Source organism: Corylus avellana, chromosome 2 (assembly GCF_965113065.1).
Source record: "Corylus avellana chromosome 2, dhCorAvel1.hap1.2, whole genome shotgun sequence".
In the NCBI taxonomy this organism is placed as follows: Eukaryota; Viridiplantae; Streptophyta; class Magnoliopsida; order Fagales; family Betulaceae; genus Corylus; species Corylus avellana.
Window position 1 is genome coordinate 2,093,460 of NC_142491.1, and position 22,125 is coordinate 2,115,584.

General features: G+C 35.5%; 1 protein-coding gene across 1 annotated transcript; it reads right to left on the reverse strand.

The window, feature by feature from the left end:
• Positions 1–2,267: 2,267 nt before the first annotated feature.
• ALA1 (aminophospholipid ATPase 1) lies at positions 2,268–9,636 on the reverse strand. The gene is made up of 7 exons (XM_059605363.2): positions 7,332–9,636; positions 6,924–7,230; positions 5,671–6,379; positions 5,454–5,577; positions 5,123–5,342; positions 4,053–4,511; positions 2,268–2,828 (listed from the first exon to the last, which is right to left on the reverse strand). The coding sequence occupies exons 1-7, from the start codon at positions 8,959–8,961 to the stop codon at positions 2,609–2,611; spliced, it is 3,669 nt and encodes a 1,222-aa protein (XP_059461346.2). The 5' UTR covers positions 8,962–9,636; the 3' UTR covers positions 2,268–2,608.
• Between the last annotated feature and the right edge of the window lie 12,489 nt (positions 9,637–22,125).

The following is a 22,125-nucleotide window of genomic DNA, read 5'->3' on the forward strand; positions in this document are numbered from 1 at the left end:
GCCCTCTCAACGAGTTAAATGAATTGAGTGATAAAAAAAAAGGCTTCAAAAGTAGTGTTAAGCGCAATTTAGACCCACAACCGGATAAAGAAACATCCCTCTTTTTTCTTTTGTTGTTGAATTTAATATCTGCAATTTTTTTTTAATCCAAAACTTAAGTTAATATAAATAGAAATGTTGTTAGAAATTTTATATATATATATATATATATATATATATATATATCACAAGGTGACCCACGGTTGGTTCACTTTGTGACCCTTTTTTTTTTCTTCCCTTAAAAAAAATGAAAATCGAAGTGTAATTTGGTCTTTTTAGTAGTTTTCCATTAGGGTTTAATGGCAAAAATTGACGGACGGGTAGATTGCATCAAATTGAAAGTTTAAGAGGTAAAATTAAGCGTTTTTGAAATTTTTTGAATCTTCTCAAAACGCATGATAATTTAAGGGTCCTTTGTAAAGTTCTTCCAAAATATATATATACAATCAAATGATTGATTGTGACTACCATATTAGCATTATGAGATTATTGTAGAATAAAATTGTGATTTTTAACATTATTTTAATATAAAAATTCAGACAAATTAACGAGGCTATAACTTTCAACATTTTAAAGATACGGGAACATGACTGAGATCCTTTACAATTAATTTGGACATGTAATTAAGAAATGGCTCAATTGAATTTACATGAGATTCGAACAACAAATTGCAACCAATCCCAACCTGACTTGGGACAAGAACAGTATGGACTTAGTAAAATTTATTTATTGTTTTTGAATTCAATTATTCATGTTTTTCATTTCAATGACTATTATATCTATCAATTTAGCATTTATTATTAATCAATTCGGTATTAATCATGAATTGAGATTGTTTTGAAATGATAAATAAATAAGAAAAATGCTAGGTGTTGTTCTAGTGTTTTCTTGGTGTCCTCTCAACTGGCTTTTAAAATCACCAATAGATTAAAAGTCAATAATGATAACTCAAATTCAACGGTAATTTTAAAAGCCACATCACAGTTAGAATGACACCAGAAAAACACTAGAAGAACACATAGTATTTTCCAATAAATAAACGGTCGTAAGATTTGAATTATTAAATTGAAAACGATGGTTACATTTAAGGAATTCTAAGTGATCAGAATCCGAAATGGGACGATAATTTTTCTCAAAGTGGAAAAGATAAAAAATTAAATTAAATTAAAAAAGTTTTAATTTTTTTTTTTTTTTTTTTCATTTTTTCCTTCTTGCTTTCTCTTTTTTATTTCGTAGGTGACCGGGAGGGCAAGTTGCCGTTGATGCCAGCAGGGATATGAGTTGGCATAAAGGGGTGGAATCTTGGCCACATGTGAATGGTAGCTGAGGATCCAATGGCTGACGTCAGGCGACAGATTGACTTTCTGTGGGAAGAGGGAAAAAGTGAAAAGTGCATTTTTGAAATAGGCTTGTGTTGGATTGGATGAGGCAAATGTGAAATGACTTATTCATCCTTTTTTTTCTTTCTTTCTTTTTTTTTTTTTTTTGGTAGAAGGGCAAATTAGAATTTTTTATTCATTATTATTATTATTATTATTATTTTCCTACAATGAATTGAGCGACAGCTCCCTAATTTATTGGTGTGATGGAGTACAATTGACTTAAAAAGATTATTGGTCTTTTTATTCTAGTAATAATAATCCAATCTAAGCTTCATTTTTATGAATTTCGACAAGCAATCTAATTACATAACGCTTGTTTGATAGAAATACTAAAATCACTAAATCAAAGTTGTGCGATACTCGTTTTTTATTGAGATCCCAGTATTGCACAAGGTGCAATAACTCTAATATGAACCGCTCAGTTTAAGTGAATAGCCCATGATCTGTCAAGTCATCATCAAAAAGATTAAAAACCGAAACTCTCTTTTTTTCAATTGTGGAACCCTACCTTAATGATGGAGGTAGGAATAGAGGAAGAGAGAGAAAACGAGAGAGAATGTTTCAATTTTTAATCCTTTTGATGTTGTGGTAAAATATGAAACGTTCATTTAAAATGAACTACTACTCAAATTACAATTATTGCACTCCATGCAATATCCTAAGTATTGCACGAATCTCATATAGATAGTTGTGGAGAGCGCTATGATGACACCTACTCAACAAAAATTTAAAACTTTACGAGCGGGAGGGAGCATCATAATTATTATGGTGAAATGGCATCATAATTATGGTATAAAAAGCATAAAAAGATACATGTGGAAGTTCATCTCAGAAAGAAAGCATCCAAAATCCAAAATCTCTCTCACAATGGACTTGGATAATAATGATATGAGATGCTTACACTTTTAGTCTACCACTCATCAAGGGAAGACAAGGAGAAGATGGTACCAAACCCTAATAGTAAATTTCATGTAACAAAAGTGTCTAATTTCTCTGTAGTAGACAATGCTAATTTACATTGAATAACTCTTGGTGATTACAGCAAAACAAAATACACTACTAAAAGAAGAAAAAAACCTCTATCCTTAGGATAGCAAATAATTAAAATCCGGCACGCAAGAGAGTTACTCTGAAGCAGCCTAAAGAATAGGGATACTTTACAAAAGTAAAGGAACAAAATCACCTTGTCATCTCCGTTGAGGATCCAGAATAGGATTCATTTCTATTTGTACAGCTCCAAACTCCCTTGGATCCCCAAACTTTTCAACTTCCCTTGCAATCCGAACATCGGACGGGCTGTAGTATTGACAAATAAACTTTATAACAAATCGAGGAATTAGGCCTGTGATGACAATCGCAAGCAAGCATAACCAAAAGGTTCCGGTCTTCGCGACATCAAAGAATGCCCTGCAAATATTGGAGTTGCACATTAGTCTCTATTGAAAAACCAATATCACAATTTTAATAGATTTTTTCATTCTACATTCATGCATGAAGACACTTCATCTTTTTTTGTTTTATAATTTTTTTTTTTTTTTTATGAGTAATTTACTCTAAGGGGACAGGGAATGACATGATTAATTACAAGCTTAAGATTGCCAGCTTTTTTGTCAGAAGATGCCATTAGGTATAAACAAAAGAGAGGACATAGGGGGCTAAGGTAGGTAGTCTGGGGTTTTTGTTTGGCCTGAGGGTAGTCTAAGGTTCTTCAAGTTGTTGCCATAATTGCGAATGTATTCCAAGGGAAACAAAGAAAGGGTGTTTGAGACATGCAAATTTATAAAAAGAACTTGAATCAATCAAGGCTGTCAGAAAAATTGAGAAAATTTGCAGAATCAGCATCCTGACCTTGACAGGTGACTAACACACGAAGCCGTTTAACTAACTGCAAGTGCTATTTTCCATTTACTCTAAAAAGTCAAGCTCTACTCGATTAAAGATTACTCCACAAATTTCTAATTATCTATGCAAACTTGCAGAACCACCATTAAGGTTTCTGATTTTGTTGCCTGGAAGTAGTGGATGGGTGATTTGTGACAGTGAGCTCCTGGGAATTTGGGAGTAATAAAGAGCATAGATCTTTGGAATGGATTATTCACATAAAGCCGAATGGCGTGTAGCCAACCCCAAGTACTTTGGGATTAAGGCTTTCTTGTGTGAAGCTTTAGTTCAGAATGAATTGCATTAGGAGTTGTGAATAGCTACGATGTGAATTCAGCCATTGCTATCATGATAATGTGTAGCTCTATCAATTTTTTAAAACAGAACTAGTAACCCTAGCACGAGGTGGATTACACAGGTATCCCCTTTTGCAGTGTTAACTTAATTTCATTTGAAAAAGAAATTGCACGTGTCGAATGGATCAGAGAGGGTAGGGTTCCTCTCCAAACCTAACTAAATAAAGAGAAGAGCCAATAATGATGCTGGCTTATCAGAAAAACACAGCTATTGGGAAGGAAAAAAACAATGCGACAGGCATAGTTGAAATGCAGACACATGCAAAGAAACATAGCTTTTCGCAGGCAATTGCTTGCAACTGTATTTCATAGTTTGAACAAAAAGAGTCTAAGTTTTAATTATCTACTTGCAGAAAGAAGGAACTAATGTGACATATAAGATAAGAGGGCTCACCAGTAACCAATTAAAGAGGGTATAGCATCAATGACGATAACACAAATGAAAGTCGCAATTATAGATCCCCAAATGGCTGCATGAGTAATCCAAGTCCACCTGATGACGTCCATGGCCAAGTGTATATTAACCATAATCACCACTGCAAGTATCCAAAGATCTCCCATACTTGATATATCGATGGTACTGTGCCAATATGCAAAGAGAGGGATAAAGAAGATAGCTACACTTTGCCACAAAGTGTCAACCATTGTTAGCCAAAACAACTTTGAGTTGTAGCACTCTTGTCTGTGCCCAGGCCCATAAAGCTGAGGATACTTTAGAAGAGTCCCCCTACTTAGGTCCTTATCAAGAATTCCAACAACAATTGTGGGCAATGAAGTATAGATTATTGAATACAACACACTGCTCCATTCGTTGATTGCAGTTGTAAGGGTGAAACAAGTAAAGAGCACATACCTGCACAGCACATGAAAAAAATTACCAACGGAAATAGTAGGCAGGCCCATTATGGAAATAGTGCATAGGCTATGGGCATAATTAGGTTAAACTGCAAGTTTTTTTTTTAATCATATTCTTTATGTACAAGTTCAATTCCATTCACTTGACTAAATAGTAATTCAAATTTGAATTATAAAAACATATGATAATTTGGAGACAAATCTAGGTTTGACCACAAAGAAGGATCAAAATCCAATTATCTTCACTTCTATAAATTCTAGTTCAAAAGTGTCATTTCACCCACATATCCACCCAGATTCTGAAAGATAGGTTTTTTTTTTTTTTTTTTTTTTTTTTTTTTTCTGAAGAGGAATATACAATAAAAAACCTAGTAAGTATGATTTGAAACACAACCATGAAAAACAATTTCTCTCTCTTCCCCTTCAGGCTGAAGAGGGAGACTGAGAGAAAGCTGAAGCATAGTTCACTCAGGCAAAGACTTCTATTAAGGTCTGCACAAAAATCTCCAACAGATTTAACCACCTCAATTAGATAGCATATTCAGGAAAACAAGATCATTATATACGAAGAAAGAATCAAGCATATATAAGTGCCAAAATACTACTCACCAAAATAAAACAAAAACCATCACTGCGTTCCTGTAAAAATTATACAATATCATGTAGCCCATCCGCTGGTAATTCCAATGCCCATGGACCAATAAAAGAGGAACTATGAATCTAAATTGCCCCATCGAAAAATCTGATGCCATTACAGCTTGTCGACCTTCTTGGCCACTAATTCCAACTCCGACATCAGCCATTTGGATCATTGAAACATCATTTGCACCTATTAGCAATCCAAGTCAAATGTCAACAATAAACATCAAAATGTAAGCAGGAAAAGATGCAATTTATTTTCTACATCTTTCGATTTTTTTGGGAGCATAAGATAACATACCATCCCCAATGGCAAGCGTCATGTCAGAAGTCCTGTTCTTCACAAGGGCAACAATTCCAGCCTTTTGCAATGGAGCCACCCGACAACATAGCACCACGGAACATTCATTGCCCAATTGGAAGAGCTGCAACTCAAGATGAGTAAGCCACATCAGCATACAAGATATCACCAAGGACTAGAAAAATAAATAAATAACACTGCATTTGCAAGCACTGACCTGTTCTTCAAGTTCACTGTCAAGAATATAAACAAGGCTGGTACCATCAATAATTAAGGCCACCGGAGTTGAACCAGCTTCAGAACTTCCTCCAGCATTGTCTGTAACCCCAGCAACAGTCTTGAGCTTCTTAGACATAATAATGGCATCTTCTAAACTCCTTCTACATGACTCTTTAGAATTGCTATTAATTATTATCTGGGTCATCTTTCTTGTCAGGAGCTTGGAGGAGTAGCCAATTGATATGGCAGTTTCTTGCTTGTCCCCAGTCAAAACCCACACTTTAATCTCTGCTGTTCTCAGACATTCTATGGCTTCTGGCACCCCCTGTTGCAGTTTATCTTCAATACCAGAGGCACCCAGCAGGCTCAGATTGTTTTCAACATTGCTAGCAACCTTTCGAAGCAAAGCAGCTCTACCAATTAAAGCAGTGCTTGCCGCCTCAAAGGAAGAGTGCCACTGCTCGAATTCTGAAGCACTCAGTTCCCGCATCCCAACAACAAGCGTTCTCAAACCCAGTGAGGAGTAAGCATGGAGATGGGCTTCAGTTGCACGTATTACATTCTTGTTTGAAGATTTATCTATCACACTAAACATGGTTGTGTCAGCACCTTTTACGAAAACTTTCACACTGTTATCAGGGCACCCCAATATAACTGACATCCTCTTCCGGTCACTATCAAACTCATGCAAACCCAAAACATTAAACCTGCACTGCCCATGATGAGAAAATTCATCAAAAGAAGAGATAATAAGGTCATATCTCCTGAAACAAGCTACCTATGAATATAACAAGAGAATAACTTGAAAGAGTAATCAAGTATGCCTACTTAAACCACTGCAACCATTATCACCCCAGAGTTTACTGTCACCAGTCATATTTACCATAAATATTTTGTCAATACTAGTTGAAAATATATATATATATATATCAATTAGCTTCACAAATGATTCCAACCACCACACGCCACTCTCTTCTCTCTCATTTTCATATTGATTATGACAAAAATAAAAGAAAAAAAAAATTGAATGTCAACTATTTAAGTGGAAAAACGAGTGGATTTTTAACAATTATAAAACCACTAATAGGTCAAACCAAATTTTCTCCTAATAATAAAACAAAAGTAGCCAAAATAATTGCAGCCACTCTTTTAAAGCTGTTTTAACAATGGTGGTGTTCATTGTAAGAGTTGTAGCAGAAGAAGTGGTGCTGTAGAGGAGGGGAATAAATTGACAATAGCACATCTAATTACCTTTGCCTTTTTCCTTGAATATCAATAACTATATGGCCAGAGGTTCGTTCTATGAGCATAAAACCATAGGCAGCAGCAGCATATACCAATGCTTGTTCATCTGGCGACTCCCCTTGGTAATCTATCCTCTTCACAGTAGGGTCAGATGTGTCTACAACAAGAGGTACAATTGTATTGCAAGCTGCTAATGCAAGGAAGAAATCATGGACGTGTTTGCCTTCCTTTGCATCAGTTCTACTTCTTGATATTTGTAAAAGCTCCGGGTCAGTCTTCACCTTCATCTTTGGCCTTAAAACTTTCCCCTCAACTGACACCAAGTAAGGCAAACATTAGATGAATACGTTATGCAACGTGAAAAGAAAATCACAAATGCTATAGATTAATTTACCAAAAAAATAACAGTATTACCTTCAACAAAGTATTCGTCTTGCTCAATTTGTGAATTCCAACCACTATAATCTACTCCCCATATGCTTGCACATTGAAACTCCATCTTGTTCTCTGTAAGTGTACCAGTTTTATCAGAGAATACATACTTTATTTGTCCTAAATCTTCATTTATATTCAACGCTCTGCACTGAAATCTTGAATTTGATGCCTCATCATACATTTGGGAATCTCGGATCATGAAGAAAGCCTGACCAATCCGGACAAGCTCCATGGAAATGTATAGTGAAATGGGTATCATGATCTGGAAAACAATAACTGACATGAGGAATGTGAACACAGTCTCCAATCCCCAACCATAATAGTTATAGTCTCCATCCGCCTGAAATGAGAAGTCAGCTTTTCTGTAATAAGGTAAGTAATCCAACTCTTCCCTGTGGCCCAGCAACCAAACAACCGCGCAGATGGAGACAATCGTACACAAAGCAACAAGAAACACAGAGAGGATGATGATCTCAAAGTTCATATGGGTCTCAAGCCGACTCCTCTTAGATGGAGCTCCTGAGCTGTTGAGCATAGCTTTGGTGTCCCTACCAGCATACACTGCAACCCCAAGGGCCCATTCAGTATTCTTGATCTGACATCCTCTAAGAAGAATATTGGAGGGTCCAAGAGACAGCCTTTTCCCATCAATTTCCATGTTTGCATGAAACCCATAAATATTCCTATTTGGTTTCTCACACTTGATCAGCCCACCAACTTTCTCCTTATCAGGCATCTTCAAGAGGGTCTCTTGCTTTGCATACCTAGTCTTCAAATTTGACTCTCCATCCAAATTAATAGTCTGTACATATGCAACACCAGTAGGGTCACTCGTGGAGAGAAGCACCATGTCACAAGGAATTGTTTCATCTGCCTGAATTTTGATGATTTCACCAACTCTGATATCCTTCCATTTTCTTGGTTGGAACTGATCATTAACCAAAACAGATGCCAACCGGTTATTCTCAATCAGGTCGGACCGATGCCGCCTAAAGTCCTCGTATGCATCCTTAACCGCCGTGACTAAAAGCACAAAGGCTAACGGCAAAATTGAAACTCCCCGGCCAAAAACAGCCAGCTGGGGGAGCTGATTAAGCACAGCAATTACAAGGAAATATATGTATGCAACTCTATGAAATTGTTCGAACAGATTTCTTGGCAAAAATGTAATAACCGAATACTTTCCAGTCCTTATCGAATTCCCGGCAAACTCAAACCTCTCATTTGTCTTCCCATGATCATTTATATAAATCAGTCTCGCATCCTCGTCATTGATTTCCTTCTGGGACATAGCAAGCGCTTCGGAATCAGGACGTCCTGACCCATATCGCACCGGCTTCGATCCCGAATCACCAAAACCCCCTTCCCTAATAGAATTTCCGGCGGAAGTCTTGGATTGAATGGAAAAGACACTTCGTTGGGAGGAGGAACTCAAATTGGGTTCTACACTAAAGGAAGTCTCAGCTGAGTTTTTGGATTCCATCACGGAAAACGACCCAGGGCGGCCAGAATTGGGCTTTGTTAGATCTAAAAAGACGGGCAGAGTCAACAGGTCTTGGGTATTGGGAATTCTAGGAGATGGGATCAAAAGGGGACGCTCAGAGGCCATGATCTGATTATCAGAGGCCTCTTGAGCTGCACAGAGTCAACAATCAACAAATTCATGAAATACCCAGATGGTGATTTCAACCAAATGCTACAAAATTTACAACAACAGCAACAGAAATTGAATAAAACAAGCAAAACCCAGAACTAAAAGAGCTGTATACGCATGAGAAATGAACAGAAAAATAGAAAAAGAAAAAGAACCCAGTAAAGTATTCAGCTTGACAAGTGAGATACAATTTGTACAAACAGGAATTCCAGAGTAAGAGAGGAAGGACCTTTGCTATGTGCAAAACAGAGGGTGTCAGAGCTTGCTTGCTTCTATTCCAGGGAACGTTAGACAGACCGAGAGAGAGAGAGAGAGAGAGTTATATGTGAGAAGAGAGAAGAGGGTGGTCTTGAAGGCGATTTTCTTGTGCCACAGAAATGGTCGAATCAGCGTGTTTTTGAGGCACCAAGAAGAAGAAATCGTAAAAGGTCAAAGGCGCTGTAAGAGAGAGAGAGAGGGCGTCGACTGCAAAGAAATGGGGGAAGAAGTCGTAATGGGTGGCGACAGCAAACGCATCAAAAATCATAAAATAAAAGAGATCGAAATTCCGTATGTTTGTGCATGGAAAAGTCTGAAACTTGAGAGAGAGAGAGAGAGAGAGCTGTTATTCTAGAAGGTCTGCTGTCGATTAGAATAATCAAATTGTATTCACATTTGAATGCCCATTGGGTGTCCCGATTTGACCAGAGTGTCTACCATTTCCCTCTTTGGAAAACTTGAAATCTGTGAAACAGAACTTTGGCTTCTTCAGCCTAAATTGTCATGCTGTTTCTTCCTTTTTTTCTGGTAATTTTTTTTTGGGGGGGGGGGGGGGGGGGGGGGGGGGGTGGGGGGGTTGGGGGGGTTTTAATAATTGTCTTTGTCTTTTAATTATGGTGTCCATGCACCATGCTTCATAAATCATGTTTTAATTCATCAAAGCAGTAGTGTCTTTTATAGTTTTATTTCCCCATTTAGAAAAATTGATTACGACTCAGTTTATTAATATTTCTTTGATTTTTTAAAAATAAATAAATAAAAAAACACTTTATTAAAAGCATTAATAAACAAAAAATCTATGATGAGAAATGCTACCGACTCCAAAACTTTTTTTTCTTTCTAAATTTGTGTTCTCCAATGATCTGGAACTTACGTTCATTTAAAAATAAAAAATAAAAAATCCTTAATAAAGAAATTTCTCCTTTTCATTATGGTGTTGTTTACTTTGTACTTTTAAGTCATTAAAGCTAAGCCGGCTTTGATGTCTCCCTTTCTTTATTAGATTGTATTTGGAGTAACTTCCATTTAATGACAAAGATAGGCATAACTGCTCTCCACCTTTACCCTCCACTTTTCTTTGATTTTTACGCCTATATTTTTTTTTTAATTAAAATTAATTCTTAATTAGCCAAGTCCATTTCATGTCATATAATTAATTATTATTTCTTAAAACTATGAGTTATAAGAATAAAAATCATGACTTTTTATCTTGTTTTTTAACTAAATCCCAAAATCTCAATTGCATCAATGTCCACCCACTCTATTGTTTATAAATCATTACAAGTCAGACACTCAACTAGCTTCTTTTAACTATAAGCCAATAAAATTAACTAAAGGTACATTATCCTCTATATGAATACCAAAAGGTATTTTAGTGTAAGAAAATTTTCAAATCAAAGGATGTTTACTAAGAATTAGGATCATCTTCATTTCATTTGAACTGAATAATATCCAGTTAGTTATAGTAGAAGGGTAAAAAAAGACAAAAATACTCATCCATTATAACTAACTGGATATTATCCAATTCACTGGTACTGGAAATGATCATATTCTATTCACCAAGAGCTTGTTTGGGTATGCATTTGATAGGCTTAAAAGTGTATTTAATACTGAAAAAGTTCATCTGAAGAAAAATTACCCGTTTGGTAAAAAAAATTGAAAGCACTTTTAAGGGTTCAAAAATTGTCAAAACGCACTTTTAGCAAAACCTTAAAAATGAAGCTTTTGTGTTTTGGGTTGTTCGTTAATATTTTTGTTTTGAAAAAAGAAAAAAGAAAAAAGGGAGAAACAAAAGGTGAAGAAATTCATCAATTAATAGTTAATAATTTTCATATCCACAATGATTAATTGTAATAAGGTAATTGTCTTAATATTAATATATTTCTTGAGATTGAACTTGACTTTATTTATTTATTTGCTTTTTCCAATTAGATTGAACTTGAGTGAGAAACTAAAATGTGAGGCTTTTGTTGACTTTATAGATTCGTAGTAATTGGGAAACAATTAATAGAAACCCAATGGGTCAATACAATGTATGTGGATTTAAATATTATCAATAAAATAATAAAGACTTTCAACCACCCACAGATCCATCAAAGTTTTTGTCATTTTAATTTTCTCTTTTATCAACTAGCTCCTTAAATATTCTGAAATCATCTCCTTAAAACTATATTCTTGAAATTGCACCAATTAATTATTTATTATTATTTTTATATAATTCTTTGTCATAATTTAATTATAACAGGCCGGCCTCATTTGATAACTGTTTCAAAAGTATTTTTCTGTTTTCAAAATAAATAAATTAACACAGTTTTCTCAAAATCATTAACAAACAATCCCAAAACATAAAATAATTTCAAATATATATCCCAACAAAAAATCACTTCTCACATTTTCAAACCCAAAAAAATAAATTAATTAAATCAAAACCAGTATTAGATATAGCCTTAAAGAATTCCTAAAATGTTGATAGCTATTTTAAATAAAGAAAAAATATTGTTCTTGTCACATTGACAATTACAACCTAAGTTTTATTGATTTAAGGGTAAATAAACTAGAATTATCTAAGTGAATGCGGCAACAGTAAATCTAGAGTCATTTTAGGTAATAAATAGGTGTTACTGAAAAATGTAAGAATGGTTTTTCTAACAATTGACATAAGCTTTGCTATGACGTCATGTCATGTTGAGACGACGTCTCCCAGTGGGGCAACGTCGTTTCAATGGGCAACATCGTTTCAATAGTGACACATGCGTGAGCATTTCAAATGGTGGCGCACGTCGTAGATGAAACGATGTTGCCTAACTAGGCGACGTCGTTTCATCGACAAAACGACACTTTTAAGAGGTGTCGTTTTCCTTTGAAAATGACACCTATCAGTGTCGTTTAGCAATGATACTATGCCAAGCGCATCACTATTCAAGCGTTTTTTTGTGTGAAGCTTCTCATATATATATATGAAGAAAACTTTAGCTCAATAGTGATAAAACTACTTGGATAGGGATACCCTACAATTATGTTGTTCAATTTTTTTAGAAATTTTGGACAGTTTAAGAAAAAGGAGTTGTAGAGTCTACTTACTCGAGCTGGTAAGCTCAACACATTAAATTATCAGGACAGATAGACCCATAAAAACGGCATGTTGGTAAGAGATGCATATATAAGGCTACTAAAATGCCAAACCTTAGTTCCACCATCTAATTAGATGAAGTATGACTATTTCAAAGAAAGATGGCGTGTTTGGTAAGAGAAATCTAGGAGCGTCAAAGCATACAATTAATTAAAGTCACCACACTATACATACAACAAATAAATAACAATAATAATAAATAAAAAAAAGTAAAAAAACGCATTCATTGCACATTCCAAATCCAACCCACAATTTGGGATTGAAGTCTTTATCAATGTTAATTAGTTCATATACAGAGGAGACATATTTTCTTCTCCTATAACGTGTTTGAATTTTCTTCACGCATGCTTTCATACTTGGGTTCAAAGCTTGGGTAAAGGGTTTTAAAGGCAAATTTGTTTCAATGCCGTGAAAGATATTTCGGCTTGTATTACAAGTTTTAAACAGACTGATGTAATATTTTAAGTAACATTTGTCATGCCAGTCGTTAAAATTTACATGACATAGAGATCACATATTGTTTATCATGTCAACAACCAAAATGTGGACTACCACCTAACAGTTGATGTGTCGACACTCATTTTTATAAAGAATAATGCTAGATACGGAGACGGAACTAAGAAGTTAACTTGAAGGGAGCTAGATTTTTCTTTAGGAGCAATTTTTTTTTTTTTTAAAAAAAAAAATTTCATGGAGGGGGCTGGAGGGGGCATGGCTTGCTCTAGGCTTCTAGCCCCCAGTCGGTCACTAATATATTTTTATCTCACAAGGCTAACGTAACAGTTTCAAGACTCCCAACTAACCTTTTGAATCGGCCACCATTAAAAAGAAAAAATTTAAAATTTAGTTGAGATTATCATTTCAATATTATAAAATAATTGAGGGATAAAAATGTGATATCTAGTATTACTTATTTATAAAGTATGAACTACCACTTAATTTATAAAAGAATTATTCTTTTCTTCTTTCTTGTTTTTTTTTTTTTCTAAGCGAATTATTCTTTTCTTCACATCCGTAAATTATTGTCTAATGGAAGTTTCTATTACCGGAATTGCAAAAGTCAGTCCGTTGAAATAATGGTGTCAATTTGGTCATTTTTTTCAATTTGATGATAAAAAAAAGAAAAGAAAGTAGTCAGTTTACACATTTTGAGAAGACCTTTTAAATTTAAAAAAATTTCAATTTTTTTCCTTAAACTTTTAATTTAATGCAATTGATCACTTCTATTAATTTTTATTGTTAAACCATAACAAAAAATATTAAAAAGACTAAATTACCCTTCAATTTTTATTTTTTTTATTAATAAATAAATTTAATATCTGTGGTAGAAGAAAACAGTTGCCAATTGCCATCACTTTTTCTTCATGTGAATAACCATATAAAACCAAAAAGTGCACTGGGATATTCCAAACACTTATCAAATCGGAGAAGGAAAAAAAAACTCTATTAAGGCAATAAAAATGAGATATTTGACTTTAAGGGGAGAGACTATTCAAGTTGAGCTGTCATGAATAGAATGCGCCATAAATGCGTTGTAGATATGGATTGTGATCGTTCAAGCCAAATTTCCTAGCACTTTGAAAATGAGAGGCCAAAAAGGACAACAGAAAAAGGGCAAAGAAAAAAGAAAAAAAATAAAAAGACCGGTTTAATTAAATAGATCGAATTAAAGTTGATATATATAATCTTATACACATATTTCAATATTACCCAAACTCAACACACGAATATAAATTGTTACCCCTAATTAGAGGGATGTCGAGAGGTAGTGCGATTTGAAGATAGGGGAGAAGAGAAATGGAATAGAACAATGGAGGTTAGAGGAGCCTAGAGAGGCGGGAGGAGTGCTAAGCGCTCCTCTCTAATTGAAATTGAATGGACTTTAATTTTTTTTTTTTTTTTTTTTTATATTTTTTTTGAAGGTTCCGTTTGTTTCTTTTTCGTATTTTTCAATATTTGGTGCGACGTAAAATAATAGTTAACGGAAAATATTTTCTGCTTGACTGAAAATTCTTCTCTAATTTTTGGAAAATAGTTTTCATTTTTTGAAACTGTAAACAATTTTTCGAGTTTGAACATCTCATTCTCAAATTGATTGACCTCATCGGGACTCGCCCGAGAACTCGTCAAGACTCATCGGCACCTGACCGAAACCCACACGAGACACTGTCGGGACTTGCCCAAGAATCGACTGAGATCCGCACGAGACTCGATTAGAACACTGCCGGTACTTGCCAAAACTCAACCAAGAGACTGCCAGGACCTAGTTGGGACTCCACTTGGACCCGATTGGGACTCGTGGGACCCAGTCAGTTCACCGCCAGGCCCTGGTCGGGACATTTTAGTAATTTAAAGTTTAATATGATTAAATGTAAAAAAAATATATAAAAAAAATATATATGATTTTTCATACGCGCCAAACATCAGAAAATTTTTGCAGGAAATCTTTTTTTAGTTGAAAACATTTTTTGACATAAAATATTTTACATCAAAACAAACAAAGCCTATATTAGAGAAATTGAAGAGAGATGATAACAACTTTTAATAATTTTCTCTACATTTTTTCTTTGTTCATATAACATAAAATTTTATTGTTAACCAAATAAAGGAGTGATGCCTATTTCCATTTTCTTTTCTATTATTTCTTTAAAACATTAAAAATAAAGGAAATGATAACTTTTCCTCTCATTTTCTGTCTTGCCTCCAAATGACAACACGTAGGAAGGAGTGGGTGTATAGTCTTGATGACCCAAAAGAAAATGAGAGATTTTCTAGAAGCTATTAATCGTTACGCAATTGAGAGAGAGAGAGAGAGAGAGAGAGAGAGAGAAAAAACACGCAACATAATGGGGCATGGCAGACTATGGCACATAAAAAAGTCAAAGTCATTTAAAAAATTACATGTCATTAATTATCACGTTAGTGTCTCTAGATCATGTTATCTAAAAATTTGACCACGTCAGCACATCCACTTGCAGAACCCAACCCATCCAAATGCAATTGGGCTTCATGGCCCTCATCTACTAGATCGCTGCAACGTGTGGAGTTCGGCAACAGGGATGGAACCATGTATTATAGACAAAGAGGGACCATGACTCCCTCTGGTTTTCAATTTTTCTTATATATATAGTTAGGCTAGATCCTTATTAAAAATAAATTTAACCCCTCATTTATACTTTGACTTATCTAGATCAGAAATCTTGGTTTCGCCCCGGCCTTGTTCAACGCTAAACCCTTGACGCTGCCGTCGCTAATGCCGCCTCAAGATTTGTGTTCGATCCCGCCCCGCACAACAGCGATGGCAATGCCCTCTAAAGCGATCACCAGAACCTCCAGTTGACTAGCAATTTGTCCAAGGCAATGATATGATGTGTTAAGAAGTTAGAAAGGCAGCCTATTTCAAGAAGAACCAACATGTGATTTTTCTAAGAAAGTGATATTCCCAACATATAAAATTGAAATCCATTGCTAAGGTTGTTTGTATTTTACTATGGCTCAAATGACTGACATTGCAAACCCAATTTGGTCTTAAATTCTAAATTTCCAAAAGAATATAAATTTAAATGCACTATATAAATATGTATGGTTCAAAAAGCACAAATTATCAAGAATCAGATAAGTAACATACTTGGCTGCTGGCTTGCTTATAGTACACAAGAGTGAACCACAACTCAACCCTTTAGCTTAGCAAAAAACATCATAATAATGCTAACAAAACACATATACTAATGAGGTGTGAATAACCTACTTTTCTAATGTATCAACTTTCTGACCTATGAACTTCAACTTACCCCAGAAAAAAAAGGACTTTATGATCCATGATGTAGATATTAATTGCCTCAACATTTCTAACAGCACAATTTTTCCATTCATTCAAGAGAGAGACACATGCAGGCTTGCCGATTCCAAGAACATGGGAGCAAGTAAGCTTAGAGACGCTTAAGAAACAAAACATTAAGTTTAGCGACATTCTTACAAAAACGGCGTGTTGTATGTGACTACACATGCTGACATGACATGGTGATCAAATATGTATACCAATATAAAATAACAGATACAAAATGTATATAAAATGCAACACAGATATTCCAAATTTCACCTTTATGCAGGAAGGGTGGAGTTTCTTATTAGCAGCTACTGCATGATCTGCTGAAACATCTTCATCAAAAACATCATCCTAAAAACGAGGGAAAATATAGTGAGTTGTGGTTTGATGATGATATGATCAACAATAATGCAAGCAGATGTGCAAAATTCCACCTTTATGCAGGAAGGGTGGAGTTTCTATTGAGGGATTTTGTATTGGGTTGTTGTTAGATGATGATATGATCAACAATAATTAATTGTTCTCCTGATTCAGGTTGACTCCAAAATTCTTAAAGAAGAATTTGTCTTCTGCAGATTCTGAGTGAGTTCATCCCCCATTTTCCAACTGAAATTCTGTTAAGATTTTGGGATGAAATACCAGGTTCCATTCCATTCCATTTTCCAACTGAGTTCATCTATAGTCTGGATCTTGGTAAGTTGTTCAGATTTTACTTATAAGCAAGTCATGTCATTCCTTTGTTAAGATTTTACATCATGTTGAGGCAAAGATCCCTAGACACGCGGAAAACTACTTTTCTCACATTAACAGTCTAGAATAGTAGCTCTATGATTTTAATTCCTCTTACCTTTTCCTATAGTTTACACTTAATACTGTCTCCCCTAAAACCCTATATATAACTGCTGCCAAGAAAATCATCCAGCAACTTTTTGAGTTTCTCCCAACCCTTTTTCCATATCTACAGCCATAGCCTAGCTATATACTGATCTTAAGAACTTTACAACATTAAAACTCACAAAATCTTTGTAGAACAACAGCTTACTGTCGAAACAACTCTTTAGATGCTTTGAAAAGTTTTCTAACAGAGGCTAATCTGATGAACTGTATGTACTCTTCTTAATCATGTCAAATTATGTTATTCAAGTTATAACTTGCACCTCTTAAGAAAAAAAAAAAAAAAAAGGAAGAAAACTTTAACCTTCTTTTTTGAGGGGGGTTGAGGAAATTTACACATAGCTTAGCAGCAAGATATTAAACCACAAACCTTTACCCTGGTGTTCATTAGGAAACCCAAGCTTTCTCTTTGCATTTCTCATATGATGAAACTGAGACTTCTGGGATCTACATATGATTTTAACTGTAAGCAAACAGTCCAAATCTTTGCAAGTAAAATGATGGAAACAAAAGTATTCCCAAAAAAAACATAACCCCCCTTGTGGTACCCCTGTTTTTTGAATTCCATGTGAAGTTTTTGCAAGATGAACTTTTCCAATTGGAGCTTGCAATATTAATCCCACCATTCTTAACAGGATTGCCATAAAAAAAATGGGTTAAATACTATTCTAGTACCCGTGGTTTGCACAAAAATCAAATAGCCACCTAGATTTTCAAAAATATATCGCAAATAGTACTTGTGGTTAGTCAATAAACATCCTTGGTACTTCCGTCAAGATTTCGTTAGATTTTTTAATGGAACACCACGTTACCCTTACACGTGGGTGCCACGTGGCGTCCATGTGTAAGGGTGACATGACATTCAGTTAAAGACCCTAACGGAATCTTGACGAACGTACCAAGTAGGTTTATTGGCTTACTACATGTACCAGTTGCGATATTTTTGAGAACCGAGGTGGCTATTAAATTTTGATGCAAACCACATGTACTGGAATAGTATGTAACCCTAAAAATATTGATAAAACTTGTGTTAGTTACAGGTACCGGACTTCATTCAATATTGTGTAGACATTAATTATATTGAAAAATACTGTCATAGATAATTATTCTTTCCAAAAGAAAAAACTCACCCAAGAATTCACGTGGAGAGCACAACATAAAACTACCAGTGGCCTTGTGAAAACTGAAGTGTGCAAGTTTTTAAATGCTAGAGTTGAACTGGACAACGATAAAGTGGTGGTGCAGATGAGTTTCCTTGCAATTGAGGAGCTGCAACAGGCAACAGCTGATGGTTTTAAACCATTTGCGTCCCATTAGATTTGAAGCTTGAAAACATAAGGATTTGTGGGATTTTGATTAGGTCCGAAAATTAGGGTTTATATGGAATTTTGAGGCTTTTGTTATTTTGTTGAAATCATTAGCTTCTCCTTGTGTTTTTATGTTACCCAGTGATTATTAAGCATGAAGATTATGTTAATTGGTTGGGATTTGATTTGGGTTTGATTGAGCTATTTTGTTAAATCCAATTTCAATGCTTCTGCTCTTGATGATTGGTAGCTTTCTTCGACTGCGTTGATGTTCTTGAAAACGAATGTTTGGTATTCTAAGGTTCTGTCTGATTGATATAGTCTTGTTCTTGTTGTTCCATGTTTAATTCTATTGTTTATTTTCATATGTTAATGATTCAATTTTTATTTTTTGCCGGAAGCAGAAAAGAATCTGAGGAGAAGAAGGAGAAAAGAAGAACAAGATCTTAGGGAAAAAAATAAATGGAAAAAAAAAAAAATCTGAGGGAGAAGAAGAAGATCTGAGGCAGAAGAAAATTATGAAAGAATGAAAAAAATGGAATATATATATATATATTCGAAAAAAAAATTAATTGAAAAAAATTCCAGAATTTTTTTTTCCAAAATATTATTATTATTTTTAGGGAAATTATATCTAAAATCCTTAGGTAAACGCGCTTTTTTTTAAAAACTCCCTAGGTATTTTTTTTTGAAAATTTAGTCCCTAGGTAACTCGAAACTACAAGAAAACTCCTTACCGTCAATTTTTGTTAACTTCCGTTAGTCTACTTAAAACTCACCGTTTTATTTGATTAAAATATTATTCTTTTATTAATTTAATTTAAAAAATTCAATCTTAAAAAAAAAAAAAAAAAAAATTGACGCCACCCCTGGCCACCCCCCCCAACCCCTATGGGGTGGCCGCAAGCCACCCCAGGGGTGGGCGAACCACCCCTAGGGTGGCTTGCGGCCACCCCCAGGTGGTTTGGGGTGGCCTGCGGGCCACCCCAAACCACCCATGGGGTGGCTCGAGCCACCCCTTGGGTGGCTTGGGGTGGCTCGCGGCCACCCCTTTCCACCCATGGGGTGGCTCGAGCCACCCCATGGCTTGGGGTGGCTCGCGGCCACCCCTTTCCACCCAAGGGGTGGCTCGCGGCCACCCCATGGGCGCAGGCCACCCCAAACCCCCAAGGGGGTGGGTCGCGGCCACCCCTTGGGTGGAAAGGGGTGGCCCGCAGGCCACCCCTCCACCCATGGGGTGGCCGCGAGCCACCCCAAACCACCTGGGGGTGGCCGCAAGCCACCCCATAGGGGTTGGGGGGGGTGGCCAGGGGTGGCGGTCCCCTTCAAAATTATTATTATTATTATTATTATTATTTTTTTTTAAGATTGAAAATTTTAAATTAAATTAATAAAAAAATAATATTTTAATCAAATAAAACGGTGAGTTTTGAGTTGACTAACAGAAGTTAACAAAAATTGACGGTAGGGAGTTTTCTTGTAGTTTCGAGTTACCCAGGAACTAAATTTCTAAAAAAAAATACCCAGGGAGTTTTTTAAAAAAACGCATTTACCTAAAGATTTTAGATATAATTTTCCTTATTTTTAATAATTTTTTAAATATTAGTAACGTATCACTTATGATAGGTCACCAAATTGGTGACATGTCACATGGCACGTCATCAACAAAGATGATGTGTCAATTGTGGCACGTCACCAATTTGGGGTGACCTGCCACAATTGACATGTCATAGATTTCTATGATGTGGTAGTACTACCATGTCATCAATTACTATGACATGGCAGTCAACATGTCACAAATTTGTGATATGTTGCAATCAGACAGGTCACTAAATAGAATTCTCGACCGGTAGATTATTGTCATGTGACCTACGTCACTAATGAGACTTCACCATCCGGCTAGTAACGTGTCTGGCCATTGACTCGTCACAGCACAAGACCAAACTACAGATGCCAAGAAGGTGGGATTTTAAGGAACTGTGGACTGGGGTGGCTGATTGAGACCACCCAATTTATATGGAGAGATATCATAAGGACCAACTTCAGAAGAAGCTGACATTTAATTTGCGAGTGCACAAGTTGGTTCATATTTTGAAACATAATTGGAAAACTGTACTGCATGCCCATTCGGCAAAACCATATTTGGATTGAGTTGCTGAGGTAAATGTCACAAATTCTGCAACTTATTTTCCATTCATTTCATTGAGCAAGTACTTACTGATTTATAGATTATTTCATCGATTTGGTCAGAATGAAGAACCAGAAATGCCAACCTAATCTATTCAGGTATGCAACTTATTTCAGAACACTCATTTAGTCATTTGTTATGAGATCAACAACCGACAAGTATAGAAACAGGAAACAGGACAAGTTATCACGGCAAGAAAGACAATGCGTTTACAGCATCAAAACAAAAATCTCAGTTCATTACAACTTCAAGACAATACATTCTGGTGATCTCTCAATGTTTTCACATATTCTCTCAACACCAAATACATCCTGAAGCAATCAACAACATAATTTCATCAATTTCCAAAATCAAGCGCTAACAATGTTAATCCAATGTGTTCAGTTATGCAGTGTCTTTCAGAAGACCAATTTTGTAGGATCTAAACAATCAAATGTACAAAAACATGCAAAGGAACAAAATATCAATGCAGCAAAGCAAGGCAATACCGTTTTACAACATCAAAACAAAACTCTCAATTCATTATATTGGAATAGTGAACTTAATCCTAAAAGTATACATTAGAAAGAATTGATCCTCTTTAAGAACAAAATTTCAATTCAAGGTACACCTTTGAAAAAACATACAGTTCTAACTCAAACAGCACCTCTTCTCCTTACAAAAACAAAGTAGAGGGTGAGTGCTTCAAACGTGTCAATAACAATCAAATAAAGAACAAAAGAATGTTATATAGTGTGTCTCTCCGGCGCTTGACTTGTCCGGATCCAGGCTTCTCACCCTTCCTTCGCCACAGCTGTTTTGTTATGGTGGTTTTATATCTTTATGTTCTTTTTCTGTTGATTTTTCTGTAATTTATGTTGTGTTTTGCTGTCTTTGTTGCTCTTGTTGGGTTACTGTCTCCGTGCTACGGCTTGGTTTGATTTTGTGGAGAATTTTGTGGCTGGTGTTTGGCCTTACAACGGCACCCATCCGATTTATTGCAGTACCTCTCCTGCAACAATCACTTCCCTGTGGTTGTTGCCTTTACCGCAAAGGACTCTTTACCGAGTTCTTTTGCATTTCTCACCGCCTTGTGTGGCCTTGGGGTGCCTATCCCTTTTGTTGTTAATTAGTCCTATAATCCGTTTTCCCTTATTTGTTTTTTTTTTTTTTAAAAAAAAAGGGGAAAATGTATATCTTCATACACATATTATAAGTTAAAAAGATGTTAACAAACCCTGGAATTTAATATTCTCTTATTCCATTGAAAAATGGGTATCAAATCTTTTAGGGGAAAATACACTTTACCCCATGAAGTTTGGACTTTTTTTCAATTTGAATTCTAATGTTTAAAAATTTGCAATTTACCCCTCTAAAGTTTTAAAAATTGTCAACTCGAACCTTTCAATAGGCTTTGTCGCCTGAGAAGACGGAAAGCTCATCACAAGAGATGCATGTGCCATTTTTGAACTTCTTCCTTGTTTGTCCCTAAAAAAATAAATAAATAAAAAGAAAGGGGGTGGCCGTAGCCACCCCT

Coding starts and splice junctions, on each gene's coding strand:
- ALA1 (XM_059605363.2), bottom strand. CDS start 8,961: ATGGCCTCTGAGCGTCCCCTTTTGATCCCATCTCCTAGAATTCCCAAT. Junction 6,380..6,923: donor ATTCAAGGAAAAAGGCAAAG/GTAATTAGATGT, acceptor TGGGCAGTGCAG/GTTTAATGTTTTGGGTTTGC. Junction 5,343..5,453: donor GACGCTTGCCATTGGGGATG/GTATGTTATCTT, acceptor GATTGCTAATAG/GTGCAAATGATGTTTCAATG.